The following is a 21946-nucleotide window of genomic DNA, read 5'->3' as shown; positions in this document are numbered from 1 at the left end:
CCACCCTTTTGGCAAAGTACCAACATACTGCAATGCATGACAGGATGCAGATTTATTCCCATAAAAACATAACTGAGCTTCTAATCGTCATACAGAAAACAGATAAGAATCACATTATTCATAATACAACCGACATGCATATGCATTTTTAATTTAAAAATACTATTCAAATTAGGTTATTTCAACTTTATTATTAACTAAATAAAAAATATCAAAGTGTAGAGCCGTTTGACTAAGCCTTCCCTAATATGATGATTATTCCTGAGGGCTATTTCACTATTATCTGCCATTCAACCCAGTTTCCCAAAGCACTGATCCTCTGAAACTGCAGAGAAGCCAAAAGAAACTGCAGATGCTGTGTCCTTGGAAAACTAGGCCAGCTGTCTTTCTGCAATTCTTCAGCTTCACCTCAGTTTAAGTCTGAGGTGCCCTTAAAAGAAATCACAACCCAAACTCCCTTTAAATGAATGGTACAGAACCACAGTTACAATCACCTCTGCTAATACAGTACTAATTTAGGCTGCCCTGACAGGCTGGATTCCCCCCAAAAACACAGGAAAAACCTACCAAAGTGAATGGGGCTTACATGTGCCCAGCTTGCAAGTGACACTACCAGACAGCTTTTGTTGAGCAGGCCAGTTCACCGGGGAAGCTTTTTGCACTGGCACACAAGGAAACACGAAGAACAAACATCCAGGACCTGATGAACTAAATGAGATGACTGAATGAGATGGACTCTGCAGGACAGCCAGTATCTCCCTTACCACAGCACTTAAATTTAATAGAGAATTGAAACAATTTACTTTTTCTTTTAAACACAAAAGGACTCTCTCCTTGAAAATGTCTTCTGGATAAAAGAATACATCATGTCTCTACCAATGTATGAAATTATTACCATTAATAATTCCCTCACTTTGCATACATATGTCTGGTCTTCTGGGCTCAGCGAAAAAAGTTGGATATCTCTCAATATTTGGCAGTTTAAAAAAATCAAATAATTTTGTTCTTAAATAGAAAGTTGAAAGTTTAGAAAGGCAGTTTTAATTGAACTGAGCAGAGGGCCATTTTCTGTAAACGAGTCAGTTTATGAAGTCTGCTCATTTTGACAGCTGTAGAACCATACTAAACACCTGGGAAAGAGATCATAATGGCTACCAACATATTAAAAATTCCAATAAGATATTTTCTATGTCTCCTTTAGAAACAAATGGTAAATGATAAATTTATATAAATAAACATATAGATGGATTATATAAATTAAGTATTTTCTGGGCAGATTAACTACGTAGCATGGGTTTGCTGTCTGCTCTACAACATTGCTGGTCAAAACAAGTACATTAACAAGTGACTTCACTTAGTGAGCAGGCAGTACAAGAAACAACCTCACCTGCTTTCAAAGTATCTACAATTATTTAATAAGGATATAATCTTACTATTTCTGTATTTTGCACACATTTGTAGGTTTTCATGCCCATTGGTCTACTGAGCATGTCAGGTATCTCCTTTAATTTTCATTGATTTCAGGGGAAAATTTAGTGGTTAATCACACTTGGTAAAAGATGAACAGAAATGGTTTATCTTAGAATAACTTAATCTTATGTTTCCTCGTCTCTATTTCATATTTTTTAGACATAGAATAAGATCTTTAAGAATTGTCTTTAAAATATTTGCTGCTGAGATGGAAACTCTAGAAAGAGTAAAACTGACTGGACTTCTACGAAAAACAACACACATGCAGGTAAGTGAGTGTTTAATTTGGCATCTCAAATCATTAAATGTATGTTGTACATGAGAAAATAACTACTTGAGAAAGGAGACTACATAGGTTTCACATAAAAGATAACTCAGAGACAGGAAAAGCCTGCATAATTAACTCAGTGTCAAATCTACAAGCCAAAAGCTTACATCCTTCAACACCAGTGTGAATAATAAACCACCAAAGCATATTCTGTCTTTAGTGGGTTAACCTGCACAGGACTGCCATTCTCAAATATATCACAACAAAGATGTGAGTACCTCCTGAACCTAGAAAAGGACCCTTACAGAAAATGTCTGTCATCTTTGGCAATAAACTGATCCTTCAGCCAAGCAATTCTCTCCCATAATTGTAAATAAACACATAAGATTGGCAGCAACAGAACTGTGAAATATTAGTAGTTCCACATTAAGAAATCAGCAAAAAGGTAACTCATTATTTTGGTTTTGGACATCTCTGGTGTCAGGCACAAAAGCACTCTTCTGTGTACCCTTTCCAAACAGTTCCCGTTAATTTGTTTTAGTCAGCGTTGCTGGCTCCTGACGAGAAAAACTGACTAATGAGACAAGTGTTCCTTACCAGAGCCAGGTTTGGAGCAAGACTGAAACTTGAGAAGCAGGAAGAGCCAGAGCAGCTTTGACACTATCCTTCACATAACCTTCTATTTTCATATATGTAACAGAGTGACAAAGACCAGCAGAGAAATACATCTTGCAACCTCACATCCACTTGCTGAGGAAGACAGATATCCTTGCTTTTCCTTTACAGAGGAGTGGACACCATCCATCCACATAACTCACATATAAAGAAGAGCACAAAACTGAAACCACAGCTGACATTACTGGCTGAGTATCCCAACACAGAGATTGCAAAACAACGTAACACTGGCCATTTCAATCACTTTGAAATCTCAGTATGAAAAAACCAATATGTTTAATCTTAACTAAGATTAGTCCTCAGTCCACAGGGGCTTTATAAACGGAGATAGAGATGTGATTGTCCCAGTCTACTCAGCGCTTGTCAGGCTGCACCCACAGCACTGTGTACAGTTCTAGCCCCTACAAACCAAGAAAGATGTGCACAGAGCAGAGAGGTCCAAAGAAGGCCCTTAATGGTGGTCAAAGGTCTGGAGAACCTGCTGTATGAGGAAAGACTGAAGAAGTTGGAATTTTCTCCGTGGAAAAGAGAAGGCTTAGGTGGAAACTCATAACAGAATTTCAGTATTTAAAGGACAGTCACAAAGAGGATGGAGGCTCTCTCTCCATGACGATCCACATGGAGAAGACAAGGTGTGAGAAGTACACTGGGAGACGCTTCATCTTGATAGGAGAAAAATTTATAGTGAGATGAAGAATTCACTGCAACAACCTCCCCAGGATCATGATGGAATCCTCTTTGCTGGAGGTCTCAAGATGTGGACAAGCTGCTAGATCATCTCATCATGACTACCCTTCCCAGGAAAGCTTGGACCAGATGGTCTTTCAAGATCCCTTCTAACCTGGACTGTTGTGATAAAGTTAAAAGTATGCACATATAAGCTGATGATACCAAAAATATATTAAAAAAATTAATTGATGTACTGACAAAAATGTGTCACAAGCATATTAAATTAAAATAACACAATTGTATCAGAGAATTTACCTCTTGTTCAACTCTTTTCAAAATAGAGACATGAAATTACGATTTCCACAACTCTGCTATTCTGCTTGTGCAGTGCTTGTTGCTTAAGCAAGTTCCAGATCACAGATAATATACATAACACAGTCCACCAAAGGTCAAGTTATATCTAGTAACAGATGGATCTATATGTACAGTTCTAGAGCATAAAAATACTATTAAGAAATCTCATTAAATCTATACTCATTAAGTCAATCTACAAGGAAAAGTGGCCATCTATAGTGCTAACAGCCACTCACCAAAATCCCTGCAGACTATGTGAAATTAGTTCATTCTTTGTAGAGAATTCTGAGACGGAGGAGACATTGTTCTTCTCACTAAATGATCACAACTCAAAATACTGTGACTAAAAATATTCAATACTTAAAAGTTCCAAGAGCAATTCAGTTAGAAGGCTTTTTAAATACCTGCATTGCTCCACATACTCTCTGAAGCTGCACTGTCAAAGTGATATAGGAAATCCACTTCTGTATTCAAATAAAATTATTACATAATATCATGGTTTGGAAAGGTGAATATGAAATAATTTCATATCTTCAGATGCTGAAACATGAGAGGAAACAAAAAGACCTCTCATACAATTTGTAGGTTCTCTCATATAATATTGACCAAAAAGTGCTTTTGTATTATAACTAGCTGTAATAGCATATAACATCAGATGTTCTGTGCTCCTCTTACTCAGACAAAACATTTCTTTTAGCAGAATAGACAGTAATACTCACCTGGGAATAGTCTTATTACCATTTTGCATAGGACTTGTGTATTATTATGACATATATTCCTTAGTTTTACAAACAAATTCAAAACCCAAATTCTTTATTCATCTTGTACTTCTCATTTTTGTGTTGAATAGCCAGAAGAAATTTAGCTTACCAAAATAAAGCTATTATCAATTTTCAGTATATTACAGTACTCTGACACATGTTCTTTCATCTTCTCTACCTTACTTCATGTGAACTTCATTATTGCAGTCTTGGCTACTGTTTGACTTAAATCATCTTCTCTCTGTTACATGTTAACATAAAGCAACACAACATCATTTCTTCTCTGTAACATGATAAGATAAAAAGACAGACCATAATAAATTCTCAGCCAAGTGGTCTACACCCCCTTTAAACCATTTTCTGTGCAGTGCAGAGTTAGCAGCACTGGCACTTAAATGAGAAAGAAAAAGGCAATATAAAAAATTTGTGCTAAATTATACTGGCCCAGGAAATGAGAGACCAGCTCATTAATACAGGAATCCACCTTAAAACAAGTTTTCTTCACAGACATCTTCAAATAATAACTCAAGTGGATGTTGCTAAGACTATTTCAAAGATTTCTTCTCAGTAACATATAGAGGTCAAGGGTTTACTTGTCAATATTGTTAAAACAGAGCTTTAATACTGGTCACAGTAGATGGAATTTTTATAGAGAAGCCTCTACATATTATCACTAATTTTACTTGACCTGAAATGAAAAAAAAAAACCTGTAAAAATGCAAGCCCTATTTCCCCTTTATACCTTCTCTAAATTTGTTATTTTTATTTTTGCTCCTTGCCTGAGCAGAGTATGTCATACTTAAGCACCCTTAACCACCTTGCTGAAGAAAATATTAATGAGCAAGTTACCAAGAGCAGATTTATTTACATAATTTAAATCTATACCTCATGTTACTTTTTATATATCCTTTATGTAATTACATATTATGTAGTTTATTAGGGTTATTTTCTCATCTTTTTAGTAAGAGCAAAACAGTTAATTCTTTAACAAAATTTCCCCTTATCTTATGAATCTTTCCATCAGGACAGGAAAGAGAAAAAAAACAGGTAAATGCTAATTACAGCTCTGGTTCTCTTTGCTAGCTAGAAGTTTAATAATCAGAGCTTAATAAAGTAGCCGCAGAATGAAAATCCTGCTCATCTGACATCAAAACTTTCAAAGGGGTAAGGGTAAAATATTTAAGAAAGTTTTCCCATAATAACCACTGGCAAAAAATCTTAATTATGCTGAAACTGTGAGATCTACTTTGTCTTATTTTTTTCTATCATGAATCTTCATTCTGAAACAGATACCGTTGTTTGACAAATACCAATTACATTATCCCTTAGTGCCTCTTGATCTTATGCAGACTGCTCTCATAGTTAACATTTACAAGAGAGCAACAGCCTCTTCATCTATAAAACATCCAAGTTTTAACAACATTATGTATGAAGGTGAAGTTCACTATGCCATGTGGGAACTGAAAATCAGGATGTATCTTAGCAGTAGCTACATGAAATTCTGCATGCTTGCTTTTATGTCTGGATTTACAGAAGCTGTGACAATTTTTAAATCACTAATGATCTGGCACAAAAGATCATTCCCCAAGATGATTCTGCAGCCCTAGTGTCCCGAAGGAATGGCTTCCTCTCCAGGTACAAGCATCCACAGAAACGCAAAAATTCTGCCTTACAAGCCACACCAGGAGTACCACGGTGAGAAACAGCCTGGTTTTTACAACAGTAAGACCAGACTCATTTTTTCCCATCCTTGTCAAACTCCAGCTTCTTTAAAAATGTCTATCAGCCAAGTGTGATGATGCCTATTGTAATTCCAGATGACTTCCAAGTTGTAAGATTTGAGAAATAAGTAATTTAATGCAGATGAACTACATTTCAGTCTTGTCTAGATTACACAGTTACTATGTTTACATTGATTCAACACCCATGCAAATTAAAATACATATTGAAGGTTAAGAGAGTGAACAAAATCACAAGAGTTTATTTTTCAACTCTACACCACTTGCGTTTCTCCTTGAGTGGAGACAAACAGAACTGTCCCGCAAACTCATCAATTGAGTTCAGAAACCATTAACTCAACCTACAAGGTCATCAAGATAAGAACAAAATCAATAGGATTGTCCTTCAGAGCTCTTTTCAGATATGGCTAATGAGTCTCTACAGCACAGCCTTACACACTGGCTCATTTTTAGCCAAATATTTACCCTGGTTGCAGTGCAACTTCTGGTTTGCTTTACAAGGTGTCAGTGTTCTGGTTTTGTCTACAGCACCACTTCTTGCACCTGGTGGGGCTGCACTGCTGTAAGGCTGTGCTTAGTGTACATAACACCCCCATCAAGCTTGGGTAATGCACAGCTTGCTGAGGAGAATGAGAAAATAATGCTCAAATAATGGAAGACAGCATCTGGATATTTATTATGCCCAACCATCTAAGCCAGAATGAAAATCTGCATTAGGGTTGATGTTAACTCATTAAACAGAAGTGCAGAAATTAACTCTCTTGGCCTGCAGCCAACGATGACCCCTCCATTGCACAGGCTGAAGGAAGGTCTGCACTCTGAACACACCAAAACCTGCTGCAAGGATGAGTGGAGGGAAAGCTCTCATCACCTGACAACGACAAGCCCTGGCATAGCTCATGTTTAGATGTCAAACTTTTAAGGCTCTTTGCAAAGCAGCCCCTCCACCCCCTTGTCAATCCTTCTGCCACTAAAAGCGAGCATCAACTGATTTTGTCACAAGCAGATCACACCTTATGCCACCCCTGGCATGGGAAATTTCTGTCTGATGGCCACCCTATCATAAACCTTTTAATGCTGAAAATACAAACAAGCTCTGCAAACAGGAGCAGCTTCCCTTTAATAAAGTCAGAAGACTGGTACTGCCTATAAAGGGACTAAGTACCAGCAATGACAGCACAGTGTGCCTGCTCATCATGTGCACACTCTGAAACAGCCACTGCTGAGCTAAGCTTAATGACACACCAGAGACAACATTTGAGAAGTAGACAGCAACACCTGCCATGGATGCAAATTGGCCTACCTAGCTTCTATTTTCAGCAATTTGGTACTTAACTGCTATATTTGGAAAACAAAGAAGAAAGAAAAACACGTTTGTATTTGGGAACCCTGCACAACATTAAAATACCTATTCAAATGATAAAATACCAAACAAATGTTCCAGACAAAAAATTCAGCTCACATGAGTGGATATACAGGTTTCCTTTTGCATAATGCAAAAACCATGGTTATCATCGAGGAACAGGTCATTTCACCTGTGCAGAGAAGCTTTGCAATCTGTTGCACTTGAATAAATGCAGAACAGCCTTTATGTAACACACTAAACAAGGAAGGCTGTCCCTGCTTCACAAATGCAGCTTAGGACCATTCCAGTAGTCAGCAATACCCAGTAGCCCAGCTGAAGCCATCTCTGTTCATGAGGAGTGCTGTCTGGAGGGAGTTTTTCTGATAGCATGTGAGTCTGAAAGTCCTCCAAGATGCTGACAAGAGCAAAGTCATTCTCAGCCGACAAAAGTGGAAATACTTTTAAGGCTTGCCAAGGGCCACAAAGGTCACCATTAATGAGGCTGAAAAAGACATCCAAAGCCCCACCACAATGCCACAAGCATGAGACACAGACACACTCAAATTTGTTACACCTAAAGTCCCCTACCACACTAAAATACATCCCATACCTTGATGTTTTTACTTCCTCAAACCTTCCTTGCAATTCCCTCTTATACACAGGAGAGAAGAGCTGCAAGTAAAAAATTCTCAAAATATCTCCAAGCAATTCTAAGTGCATTTACTATGACAGTGATAAGGAGCATGTAATGTCATGGATAGAATATTTTATGTGCACTTGTTTAGCTTACATATGAATGACTGAAAAGTAGTTATCAAATATTTTTTCTTGGTTGGAAGAGAAATAAAATTATGTTTTATTTACGGCTACAACATATAATTGGCAAGCAAACCTCTTTATTTTGAGGTTACCCTAGAAATGCATCATTATTTTCAGGAATCAAAAGTTTGGGCCTTTGACTCTCAAAACACTTCCAGGTGTCCCTCCAAAAAGTGATTTTTTTTAGTAGTTTATGCTAATGTTACAAAAACTGTCATATTTTGGACAGCTGAAAGGAAAATGCCACATTAGTTTATGAAAGAACCAAGTAATGCGTATTTCTCTCAATGACTTCAACTAGCCTATCTCTTCCACTCCTGCTAGACTGTCATCCTGAATTTTGCATATTCCAAAGGAAAATTCCAAACTTCCTGTGCTTGGACATAACAGGATACAAACTGAAACAAGAACCAAATAATTTATGCCCTTTTTTATGAATATACACAACTCCAATTGTAATTCCCTGAAATAATTTACAATACACGAGGATGGCTATTGTATCACTTCTCTGCCCACCTCAGTTTTGTACTCTGGAATTATTTTTAGTTATTTTTCAATGCTACATGTCCATATACTATGTCAAAACATATATATGCTTGTAAAAGTGATAAAATTAAGGACAGCTGATATAACCTATTAGACAAAAAACTAATACCCAAATAATTTCTGACAAAAAAAATCAAATCATGCTTTGAACAACATTTTTAATGAAGTAAATAACAGAAAATTAACTTCTTTATTCTTAAAAGCCCAGTTTTGAAGGAACAGGCTTTGAATCCATTCCATATGCACATAAAAATGTATGTAGGACTAGATTTTTTTTTTTTTACATTTCTCTTCTGTAATGATTTATTCTACTTATATTGAATATCTCCTTGGGATATGTTCTTGTAGCCACATATTTTGTTAAGTAACATTCATGTACTTTAAATGTTTTTACTCTCAGACATTGCTTAGGATTTACTTCCCTTTTCTGTTTTTTTCATTATTGAAGCATTTTGAAGCATTTCAGAAGTTTCCCAAGATACAATCTTTACCTCCTCCTATAAAAATAGGAGTGCTTTTTCTTACCCTTGTCTTGCCTATACTACCTTAATCTCTTAACATTTGCAGCAACTGTGTTCTTCCTAGAACTGCCTAGACTTTATTTGCTTTTGGTTTATGAAATTTATTAGGTGTGAAATATTTTATTGCCTTATTTACTGGCTTCACTGTCCTATTCTGGGAAAGCAGGCAGATCAGCTACAGGCACCCCTAAAGACAACAACATTAATGACTCCAGCTGATGTTCCTACTTGCCCAGCCAATGGAAATGTGAGCACTGTTCCTGCAAGCAGCATGCTTCCTGAAGCACTGCCCCAGCACACTCCAAGTTCACTGCCTGGAGTGATGCCAGACACACACCCTGGCCTGTTGCACAGAACTGCAGACAACACATTCTGATCATCACCTACTGAAGGAAAAAAGAAAGTCATTTATATTTTTCATAAGCAGGACTACTCAACATAAAACCTAAATTTCCCTCACCTAGAAATATTAAATTGCCATTCAATTATCAAATAAAGAAAAGATAATTTAGGCAATGTAATATCTATGACCAGGAAATTCCATTTCCCCCTTGAACACAGAAAAATAGGTTAAAGACCTGAAGAAAAGTATTGCGCTACTATCTCCTGCCAATTACTGTGCCATCCCAGTGTGCCACAGAGCCATATCAGCACTCACTCCAACATCCCTGACAGTCTATCAAGACACTTGCATTTCATTTATCTATGGTATATTGACCAAATAAATATGTAACACCATCCCAACACATCCAGAGCAAAACACAGTTTAACAGGATTAAACAGATGAAAAGAAGGAGCAGGCAGTGTACAAGGACACTGATTATCATCATTACAAATCTGTGTTAAAAACTCCAAATTTAAGTAAATTATATTTTGGTTGAAGTATAATGGAAGTGTAAGATTTAGTAAGTATAGGTTGGACTCTGCATTTGACACTGAGGACCTGGAAACCTGTGTGTTTGCAACATGCAGCACAACTTGAGATGGGAGGAGATCAGAGAGCTCCTGGCTCCCTGTCTCCTCCTTCATAGCCTGTTGGACTGCACACTCATTTTCTGAGGGTGGTTCCTTGACTCATTCTTCCTTTTCAAAACCAAATGCCCTCATGGCTGAGCTGTACTTGCAAGGCATGGAAAGAAAACAGCAACTTGTGTAAGGAAATCCATCAAATTGTATAGCTGTCTCTTTAACATATCAGCTACATCTTGATTAGCCCAATTAATAAAAAGACAACCCTGCCTAAGTCAAAGACTGTCCTACAGGAAAAATAAATTTAATATTAATATTTAATGCAGCAAAACAAATTAATGTTCAGAAAGCTCCTCTTTTTTGTTTTCTTCATATATTAGACATTTTTCTACTGTGATAGAATCAAGTGTTGCCAAAAAAGCACTCACTTTCATGAGAAACATCAAGAAAATAATTTAAGTTTAGGAAAGAAATTTTTCCTAGACCTCTCTATTCTTCTGGTTTGCACTTCTGGCCTAATGCCTTATGTTTCAAAGGCAGATTTAAAAATTTTGAGAATAAGTCTTTTCCATAATTCTGTACAAGTCTAGCACAATACAACTGCAGTTCTTAAGACATATATGCAATACAAATAATCATTCATTTCATTATGGTAACACAAAAGACAAGTTCCAAGCAAAATGCCTCTCATTTGTAAAGACGAACATGATTAATCCTATACCAAGACAAGACCAAAGTTTTTAAAAAAACAACTACAAAAAACTATTGCATAATCTAAAATCTTGTTTGAATTTTCTTTTCGCTGCAAGGCTACATTGAACAATTAAGTGGTGGTTAGGTTTTTTACATCATTAAATTAATATTTAGAGTACCTACGAATTTAAGATTCCCTTACTGGACATTAGGTTCAGCCAGGTATCTTTCATTATAATTCAGCATATCAATTCTTCTTTTTTGTTTTTTCCAAGGCATGTTATTAAACCTTTATGCTCCACATCCCCTCCAATTCTTATTACCATTTTCATACCCTATGGTGAGGCTGACAAAAAGCAGTGTAGATTTGACAACCATAAGCACAGGAATCTAGCAAGAAATTACTATGCAAATGTGTCTGGGACAAGATAACATTAATAAATATTTGCTGATGGGCCTTTTGCTCCAGTAGGTGGCACATTTATAATGAAAATTTAACAGTAGTTTAAGCCAAAGATCAGAAGCCTCAGATGTATGTGCCACTGAGAGATGATGAAAGGAAAAACACTTCCATGTGTTGTTATTTTAGAGGAAGCAATCCAAGCTCACCAAGTTTGTGAAGGAAAGTTAGAAGGAAAATATTTTCATCTTTCTATAAATGCTTTCATTACAAAAAAAAGAAAAAATAAAGCATTTTTCCTCAGCAGTTACTAGCAACCTCAATTAAAAAGATCCATTAAAAATAATAGCTGTTTACCAAAGAAAAAGAAATCAAACTTTCGAAGTTAGACTTTAGTTAATTTTTCAGCTTAAGGAATGCAAGCCACAGGAAAGTACATGACATTTTTACTTCACTGTAGAGAAAAATCAATTACAAACCCTGATGCTAAAAGAAAAATCTAAGAGAAGGGGAGAAAATACAACCTCGTGACTACATAAAATTTGAACTAAAACAGTTCCTGTAAGATGATGTTTCAGAAAAAAAAACTACTCCTCAGGTAACTCCTTGACTTCAGAAGGGGAAAGTAGAGGGAAGGCTTACACAGCAGGAGAAAAGGCAGGCAGTTCAGGAGTGACATTCAGTGATGTGCAAAATAAAATTTTACTTCTGTTTTAGTTTGATCATTTTCACTTTAGATACTGCTACAAAATAATGTTCTTGAACTCAAGCCATGTTGTTTTTATCCATGGGCAGCACTCTCAAAATCTTGAATACAGATACACATATCCTGATCCAGAAGTGAGAAGAGCTTAGATAAAGGTCAAGTTTCAAGCAAACTGCAGAAATAAATTCCAAGCAATACTTAAATTCACAGAGCTTTTTCATTCCCACTTCTGTGGGAGAAAGTTTAGTATCAAGAAAAAAAATTCTGGCAGCATACTCTCTGGAATCAGAAATACTGAACATCAGCTTGCAAAGTACTAGAAATATTAGTATTAGTATTATAGTCACAGGCTTTGGAGCAAGCCTATTAACAGTACATCTTCTCAAGACAGTTTTGTGCAACCCAACTGTAAGCATTTAACCTCATGTAAAAGGGTAAAACAGGCAGGAACTGGTTGTCCAAATAAATTAGTATGCTTATGCTATGGTTCCCACTCTTCCCACAAAGTACAGAAAGAAGTCTTTGTGGGTAGATGGATGTAGCTGCTGGGGACATGCTCCAAAGGAGGTAAAGACATTCCAAGGATAATAGTCTGAACATAATTCTGGATGATATTGTCTCTAAACAATACAATGAAGTGAGAAAAAGACAATGGCTAATGAGCACGAGTGTCAGTACTAATGTATGCAAAAACCAAAAGCTCAACAAAATTATTTACATGGTAAGATTACAGATATTCTTGGCCCAAAACCTAGGCAAAACTGTAGGGAAACATCTGTCGGGTAAATCATACACACAGTTCTTTACAAGTTGATTAGATTCTCTATTCTCCACTTTGTCTTCACTGGAGGTATGCTTTTGATCAATGAAAGCTTTTGAAACTACTACCAAGAAAATTAGGCAACATGATAAGCACACATCATGTACAGGAAATCAGATAAAGCTATGCCAATACAAACCCTACATCAGTATTAAGCTAAAATATTATGCATTTTTTCTTTTTGAATTGGTAAAATAACTTTGAGTGACAAAGTTCACTGCACATCCCAGACGGTACCAAGCACTGGACACAGAGTTGCTACATAGCTGCGTTTCAGTATTTAAAATATAGTATTACAATGGAGTCCAGCCTCTGAAAAGAAGCAAAACAAGCAGTCCATACCACAACCAAGGAATTTGAACTGGAAAATTACTCTCCTTTCACTCTCTTTTCACAGAGAAAAGCTTGATCCTGCTAGTTGAAAATAATTACAGGAGAGGAAAAGACAACAGAAGTCCAGAAAACCTGGAGAAGTATCAGTATCATGCTTCTAACTTGATGCAAAGAAAGAGAGCTTTATGAACTCACTCCTGCTTGAAAGAGTATTTGTTCCAGTTACAAGTGTGTCGTGCAGACTTTAAACACCAGGATCCAACAGTCCACGACTGTGGAGGCAAAGTTGTCATTCTGATTCATCAGCGAGTCACTGAGGCCACTGATGAAAAATCATGTTATTAAAGAATACATAACCTTTTCAAACGTTACACAATCCCTGCTTGTAATTGCATCCTAATACAAACAGTGTTGGACTTGAAATCAAGATTCCCTGCCATTTTATTAGAAGAATGTACCTAATCATGGATGCTCTTTAATAGTAGAGAGGAAAAGGGACCTCCTAGCACATAATCAGAAAATTCCAACTGGCAGCAAGATACAGCTCTTAACTGCAAGGGTAAAGGTTTATTTAAACAATTCAGCAGCCTAACAAGTAAATTGATCACATCCTGAAGTCCTTAAATTGAACTTGAATGTGTCTCTAAATAATGTGTCCTAGTTCAATTGCAGATTTATTGGACTTAACAGCAAACATTTGCATATTTGGGAAAGCAATTTCTTCTCCTAAAGGAATTAATGCTAGAGATTATTTTGTCCAGTAGTGTGGAATAGATAAGGCTTGGGGATTCCTTCAGTCCTCAGAGTCTGTGAGCTCCAGTGGATGCACTGATTCTAACTTTGCTTATACCAGAACTGTCATACTAGACCATACATGGCTTACAAATGCGTTGACTTCCAAATTTCTTAGTAACAACTTAACTTTGATTAGTGTGACAATAATAATTTTCTCATTATTTTCAGTTAATTGGTAGATGTCCCTTCAGAATTCGCTTTGTGCTGGCAGCTGACTGCTCCACACCACAGCAGTGCCATCATGCTCCACTAACATCCAGCAACAACATCAAAGGGAAAAGAAGAAAGGGGGAAAGAAAATTTCTAAGTGATTATGGTTCCTCAAAGGCTCCTCCTCTGTGTGTCTGCACTGCAATTGGCTGTTCTACCACCTATGCAACTCCTGAAACCTTGACTTTGCATAACAATTTCTCCTGACCCAAGAACTCTATTAAAAGTAGGCAGTAAACATGTTCATGCAATAGATGGCCTAGAAAATAATACACTGAGTAAAGGGCTTTCAATTTCAGGCCAGGTAGCACAATAGCACAGCAGTTTCTTGCCATTTATCATCACTCAACTGCCTACTAAAAGCTGCTATTATGACATATTTTAGGATATGTAATTTCTAGCTACATGTACTCGACCACTCAAGACAGAATAAAAATTGCCGTTTTTCATCCAGACTCCCATATATTTCTAAACTCCTAGCGTTGTTCCAGCAGTTTGCTTTTGCCACAGAGGGGTCAGTGTTGATCAGGTGGGTGCTCCTTGAGAGGGGCCAGAGCAGCTCCCCTGTGCACAGCACACAGCTCTCGGTCCTGGGAATGGTCACCCTGGGCACGGGATGGATGAGACTCACAGACTGCTAACGTGCAACCAGCAGAAACAGCACAGCCCTGCTCCCCACTCTGCAGATATTCAATTAATGAACAACAATTCCTGAGATTAGGATTCTTATCTTGGTTATTTAAAGCAGTTAAAACAGCTTTGATGCATTGCATCGACCTTGCACAGGGATGACTTGAAGCAGTCAGGGTAGTGTGCTATCTATCAAAGCAACACCAAGCTTCCAAATGAGGAAAGCAGTATAAAGCAGAAATACTTTAAAAACACAGATAGCTTTATCTGCCCAATTCATCCACTAATTTCAAGTCTGGATAATCATAACAAGTATTTTTGAAGCAAAACTGTAAAAACGCATAAAGCAACTGAATTTAGTCTAAGGAAAAGTATGTGCATGGCATTCCATCAATTACCAAGAATTTAAGCAAAAATAAACACATTAAACATAGATACCTTGCAATAACTAACAACCAGAGTAGCAGTCTAATATACACTTAACTGAACAAAATCAAGTCAAATATTTTTTTCTGCAAAGGTAGTGAAAATCTCTGAAACAAAGTTGCCGTGTTTGTTTGGAGGAAGACGGAAAGAAAAGACAATTTTCCCATGGAGAAATACTTATTAGAGAGGGTGAATTATTAAAATGAGTAAATGCTTGTAACTGATAAAATAAAAGAACAATATTTGTATTTGTTTCTGCTAGATTTGTCCTTGTTTCTATCAATAGCTACCAAAAACAAATCTGGAACTATACCACTTTCCATTCTTTATAACCATGTTTAAAATACCCAAAACCTGAGGCTGTTCTCATAAAGATTTAGTCCCCAGTCAACACCCTCCTGGTGTTTCAGCTTTGGCTTTTCTCAAAGTCTCATCCTTAACTCAGCAGCCAAAGTGACTGAGAAGCTTAAATCTTATTTGCAGAAGTAACCTGGGTACACAGGAGCTAAGTGCTGTTTGTGTTTCATCAAGAAGAGGTTACTACAATGATTACTTAATAGATAGATTTTTACTACTCAGAACATTGCTAGAGATGCATCAGGCTCAAATGGAACCACTAACAAACCTGGCCACAATACATGAACTGCAATTCCTAACAATAATCTTCTCTCCTTTCCAACTAGTCTGTTTTTTCTTGATGAAGTGATTTCTGTGACTCTTTATCCAGATGTGCCACTCTAAAGCCTATGAATCTTCCTCACCTCTTTAGTTTCTCCACGTTTCACCTAGGTTTGATCACCTGATAAAAAAAGCACCTCAATTTCTGCTCATATTTAAATACCCAGTCACAACAACATTTCAGGATGTCATCATGGCAAACACTCAAGTCTGAGCCAGAGGAGATGCACATGTGTGAAAATTCTGAATCCAGCATGAGCAGAAAACCAGACAATTTTAAGAACTTCCTACATGGATTTCTTACCTCCCCTTCATCTCTCCCCCTACTATGAAATATCCTGAAGAAAACTGAGACCCCCAGGTGAAAGTTCCAAATCCAGGCACTGTATTTCAACTTGTGTCATCACAGAAGACTTGAAACAAGCAAAAGGGAAACTCGCACACCAGAGACCTGCTCTGCCTTTTCTACTTCAGTGAAAATATAAACAGTACCAATGCGAACAGCAAAACCAAGCAAAAAAAATCCAAAATTGAATACACCACAGTAACCTCAGAAGTCCCTTGACATGGAAACATCCTTTCATTACCTGAACACAGGTGATCTGAACACAGACCTCCTACACCATCCAGAGCAACCCATACACTAACAAGTGGTATTACCAAAGGCATTGTAACACAAAATCTTGCCCGAAGTCTGACAGTTTCACAAGTTGCTTAAAGGGAATATTTTGTCCATTGAGTTTTCATAGCCATATCCCTTTCCTCGAGTAGCTCCTGTAGCACACTCTATGAATTTTAAAGCCTCAAGCCTTAAGGAAGGTGTATTCTTCTATTCACAGAGTATTAAAAAGACTTCATCTCCTCCCAAGATCTGCACTACTCAGTCAGAGACACAAACACTTCACTGTAGGTCTTGAACCTACCCAAGGCTAAGGAATTCAGCCTTTCATCTGCCCTGACTGCTGGTATCAATACAAAAGCACTCTCCTTACACCTCTGGAGATCAAAACACACCCAGCTTTCCTCACTTCCAACTAAAAAATAATTTTAAAAAACATCCTTACAGGAACAAAAAAGCATATGTGAAAGAGGGAAGTTACTCAGTTTATTTTCCCTTCAGAGTCATGTTATGAGCACTGCTCAAATTCCAAGAGAACAGAAAGCATATTAAAAAAAAAGATAATTTCTTGGCTGAACATTGTGGGTGAGACCTCCAGAACATCTCTGGCTCTTTAACCTACAGACAGGAAAAAACATATAAACTTGAGTTTCAGTAGTAAAGCTTCAACAGGGTTGACACAGTGAAGCACAGTTCTCAGTGCACTCAGCTCCTCTGGCAGGATTCATCAGTGACCTCCACTAAAGAAAAAAAAAAAAAAAAGCAAATTTCAAAATTTCCACTGAGAGCTTAGCTAGACTTGGATCCCAGAGTCAAGTGACTAACATGGAATTGCTCACAACACACCACTTCCCCAATAATTTCTTTTCCTTTTAACTTAGCCTCCTCTTCTTCAGACTCTCCTTGTAAAGTAATCTTGGCAGTAGAGAAGCTGCTGCCTCCTAAAAACTCCCAAAATGCAAAAGGTCACTATACTTTAACACTGATGTCTTCCAAAGGAGAAGAAATTAAAATTACAGTGCCATGTGAAAACTGAGAATCTGATACAGACAGAGCTAGAGAATGGATGCAGAAGAAATAGAGCTCCACACCAGGAAGTGAAGTAGTTTTGGCCAGCACAACAAGCACACCAAATCTTGCCTCTCACTTGAACTACCAGTAAGAAATGGCAGGAGGGGAAACATGCAGAAATAAAGACACTTGGAGAAGATGCAAGATCTTTAAGGGTAAAAGGACCTTGCAAAAACCATCTTCAAACAAACAATCAACCACATTGAAATTTGGCAAGATTATATTCATAATGATACAAAGAATTACCAGAAAATAAAAGGACAAAGAAAGGCATTCTAGCTCAAGCACTTACACAAATAAATTTTATATGTCATGGTACCAACATGTCACATACATTGTTTTCCAAATGTTCATAATATTTTCTGCCTGGTAGCCTTTAAACACACACTGAAGAGTAGCAAGCAAATTTACTCAAAGGTCCCAAAATGACAACAATATATATTTAAGCTGCCAGTATGCATCTCTTGCCTGACTACAGAAGCATCCAAACATGGTTTTGAAAAGGGAGCTTTGCTGCAGTGGGACTGCTGTGCTTTCCAAGTGCCTTGGAAAAACAAAGGGCAGTCTTCTACACAGCTTCTACTTCTTCTCCTCCATGATGATGCAGTAAGGAAAAACAGGTGCTCCAGCCTACATTTACTTCTTAACTTCTGGGAACTATGACCTCCAGCTTTTTCTTATCCCAGGAAGGCATAACAGTAGGTGGAACAGGATCTCCCCTCAGCACTTAGAAGAAACACTACCAGCTCCAGAGCCAGACATCTTACACCAAAAAAAAAAGCAACATCAAATTTTGCTCCTTGCAGAGAGAGCTGAGCAAACATTGCATTATTACAAATGCTTATTTCAGGATCAAGTCAGAATTGTGAAGACCTAGATTTAAAATAATGCTATTTTAAATTGTCTATATACAAGAGAGAATTATGTAGGCTAGAGAGAGCAACCCAAGTGAAGTGCACAATGTTAACCACCTTAACCTTTCATCAAGCACAGCTTCTAGTGAGGAAGAGTCACAAATCTGGCATAGTTAGAAGAACAACAAACACCTGCCAAGAATGAGACACAGGTTAAACATAAGTTGGTTCATCAATGTATGAATTATATGTATTAAAAAAGGTTTTAGTAACAACTTATATTGACTTCTACAGATTACTAAAAAAGGGAAAAGCTTGTAAGGTATTCTAAACATAGGCTCCTACCTAAAAATCATCCTGAATATTTAGGGTGCTTCATATACATTTTTTCAAGTGCATTTTGACCTTAATCATTAAATAAACACATAGCGAAAACTAGCATTGAGAGACAGCAATTTTACATGTCACAGGAGGAAAAAAAAGAGCAAACAAAAAAACTTATGAAGTATAAAAAGGTAACAATTAATAATTTCATGTCATGCATGACAAATGTTGTCTGAAATACTACAACAAAATAATTCCAAAATGCTATCAGCAATGTCAAGAGTTGGGTCATTTGGGAGAACTTTCTTTTATTTGCATCTCCCTAGGATCCCCACCACCACAAACTGCATTTTTGTTGGGGGTGTTGTTTTGGATTTTGTTTGTCTTTATCTCCAAAGAACACCTTAGCAGAAGCTATCAGCTTTGACAGAACACCAAAATTCTGGCACGGAACCATAAATTGACCATTACCATAAAAAGAACTGCTAAATGAGAAACTATGTGCTCAGTATAAAACTAATTTCATGCTTTCAAAAGCACACAGTGGCTTCTAGCAAGATAGTGGCCCTGGGACTTGCAAAGACAGATTGGCTAATACAAATGGTGTGTGCTCCTGATGCAGTCTGCTTAGCCAAGCTTTACATGTACTGGCAGTAAATGGAAATTCTCGAATCTTCTGTCAAACAAATACACACTTATCTATAACTTTGGAGCTGAAAGCTATAAAACAGCTGCCTCATAAATATATTTAGCAGGAAAAAGCATGAGCTGTCCTAGTTCCTCAGAAGAGGAAAAAAAACAAACCACACAGCAGTCTTTACATAGTAAGCACAGACATTTCTACAGCAAGCAAGAAAAAAATTAATAAATATTTTTCAGTGTATTTCCTTGTTTTATTTAAAAAAAATACTATCAGCACACACAAATATCATCATACAAGGTCTCACCTCACCAACTCAATATTCACATAACAGCAGTGCTTAATAAGTAACTCAGCTGAACTAATTTTTTTTTGTTCTGCTAGAGGTGAAATTCTCAATAAAACCCCCTTTTTTTAAACACACAAGTACAAAGTCTGTTTAGTTTATGATAATATTTCTAAGCTTAAAGATTTGCTACTAGAACTTCACAGGCTACCTTTAGCACACTATCTGTTCCCTTAAATAAAACTTGGTGCACTAAATCTCAAATTTAACTGGTTAGGGAGAAGCGACAGTAATTTTATACCCTTCTCAAAGAAAGCTGTCAGTGCAAATGAATTACTGGAAGCTGTTCTGGGCATGACAGATCATAACTTTTAATATTAACAATGACAGACATATCTAATGTGTCAAACCCAGTATACAATTTATTTCATTCTTCACTTTTTTAGTTTATCTGGAGAATCCAACAGCTCTTGTGTTTCACACATCATTGTAACTATACTTTGAGATTTAACAAGCCAGAAAGAAAGCTCTGGTAAGAGATATTTATTCACACTGCTAATAAGCTTCTTTCTACAACAATAACACAGCATCACTGACATTCAAAAAATATTTAAAATGCATAGGAAGTCACCTACTGGAAAGATGCCCTCTGCAAACAGCAAGCAAGGAAAGGGAGCTTGCCACATATTTAGTTACTTTTAATACTGAAATAAGAAGAGAAGAAAAAGATGCATTATATGCCTTGCCTTTTTTATTATCCTGTCCACTGGAATAACTAAAACAGAAATGCACTGCACACAGAAATAATGCCAAACATGTAAGCATCCACTCAATGTCGTAGCACAAAGCAATTCAGGGGAGTTTAATAATAAAAAACAGACTCACCTCTACTGGGAAGCCCACTCCACATTATGGCAATACTATTTAAGCAGGTTAAACAGCAACCAAGTTACATAAACAAAACTTCCAGTATGTGACCAATATGATCTACGGTGCTACGGAGTGTTGGCTCCAGCCCTGATCATCTGTGTGACAGTTCACTGCTATACCAGAGCAGCCTCAAACCTTCCCAGATGCCGGCTTATTGCACTGCTCATTGAAAATCCTTCACACGCTGGCAACATTTTAGGGAAGGACAAGCACACTCTGAGTCATTTGTAAAGAAAGCAAAGCAATTTCAGTTCTGTATCTTCATGCGTACCGAAACACAGAGCCCTGTCAAACTAGAAGTCTGCCTGAATTTATGCTGAGAATCAGGCAACCCAAGCCTTCATTATCAATGCACGGAATCAGCTACAGAGATCAAATTCAAGCAAACCATAAAAAAATAAAAGGATATGATTATGAAAGGCTCTACAGCTTCAGCTCCAAACCACACAGAACGAGGAATCATCTATCTAGACTGTGTAAATGTTAAAAATAGCTCTGTCTTTCCTACAATGAACACAAGACAGAGGAGAATGAGCAGCCTGTATTGTGATGAGGTTCATTATTGGGGGGGGGTGGTGGGGGGGGGAATCCAACAATAAAAATTAATGATTCCTTACAGCTTTTCTAAATAAGATTAATTCAAAATTATGCAAATTAAGTATTTTTTAACCATGTAACAGATGAAGTCCATTACATATTAAAAACCAGGATATCCACTAAAAAGTATAATAAATATTTGGGGGAAAACATTTAGAATGCTGACCCAACAAAGACCTGCACAGTCTAGCAGATTAAATATTTTTACCAAAATAAAAATATTGTTAAAAGCATCAAATTGCATGACCAATCTCTTCATTCTTTCAAAATAGCAGTAACTTTAAATTACTTACTATGAAAAACCTCCATGGCTTATTAAATTGCTACTCCCACATGGACTTCTCACAGTGTACATATTTTTTATCTTTCAGGTACTTCATAGGTTTTCTTTCCCCAGAAACGTAAGAGAGCATGTGTTGCTGTGCATACTCAGACCCAGAAATACACAGCATAAGACAGATGTAACCATAACTAGGCTTTGAAGAAATGGAAAGACAGAGGAGTTTTTTATTATAGTACCTGCACAGTTATCCAAATATACTGCTGGGTCATGAGACAGCTATCAGAGCAATTTTGACAGGACTGATCCCAGATGAGAAAAATTACTATACAGTGAAGATATCAGTTTTCCTTTTACAAGGTAAAAATAATCAACAAACCTGATTTCATTATTTTCTTTCTTCCAGTAGTTTTAATACAGAAATCATGGCTAGAAATGCACACGAATAAAAATGACTGAATTTATAGATCACTTTTCATCTCAGCTGTCTACACCTGTAAACTGTGGATCACATCCTC

General features: G+C 37.0%; 1 protein-coding gene across 11 annotated transcripts in view; it reads right to left on the bottom strand.

The window, feature by feature from the left end:
• ZNF385B (zinc finger protein 385B) overlaps positions 1–21946 on the bottom strand; it is a 155968-nt gene that overhangs the window by 96558 nt on the left and 37464 nt on the right. The window contains exon 1 of one of the 11 annotated variants that reach the window (XM_064434303.1): positions 20507–21043. The exons of 8 other annotated variants lie outside the window; for them this stretch is intronic. Coding sequence is in view for 1 of the 3 variants with exons in the window: in XM_064434294.1 (XP_064290364.1) it covers positions 20507–20531 (25 nt within the window). In the remaining 2 variants the exon portion in view is untranslated. Of the gene's footprint in view, positions 1–20506; positions 21044–21946 lie in introns of those variants that run through there. 2 more of the 11 variants (XM_064434297.1, XM_064434294.1) reach the window with 2 other exon arrangements.

Source organism: Passer domesticus, chromosome 10, assembly GCF_036417665.1.
Source record: "Passer domesticus isolate bPasDom1 chromosome 10, bPasDom1.hap1, whole genome shotgun sequence".
Lineage (NCBI taxonomy): Eukaryota > Metazoa > Chordata > Aves > Passeriformes > Passeridae > Passer > Passer domesticus.
Note: the sequence above shows the minus strand (reverse complement) of the source record. Positions and strands in the feature narration are given on the sequence as shown.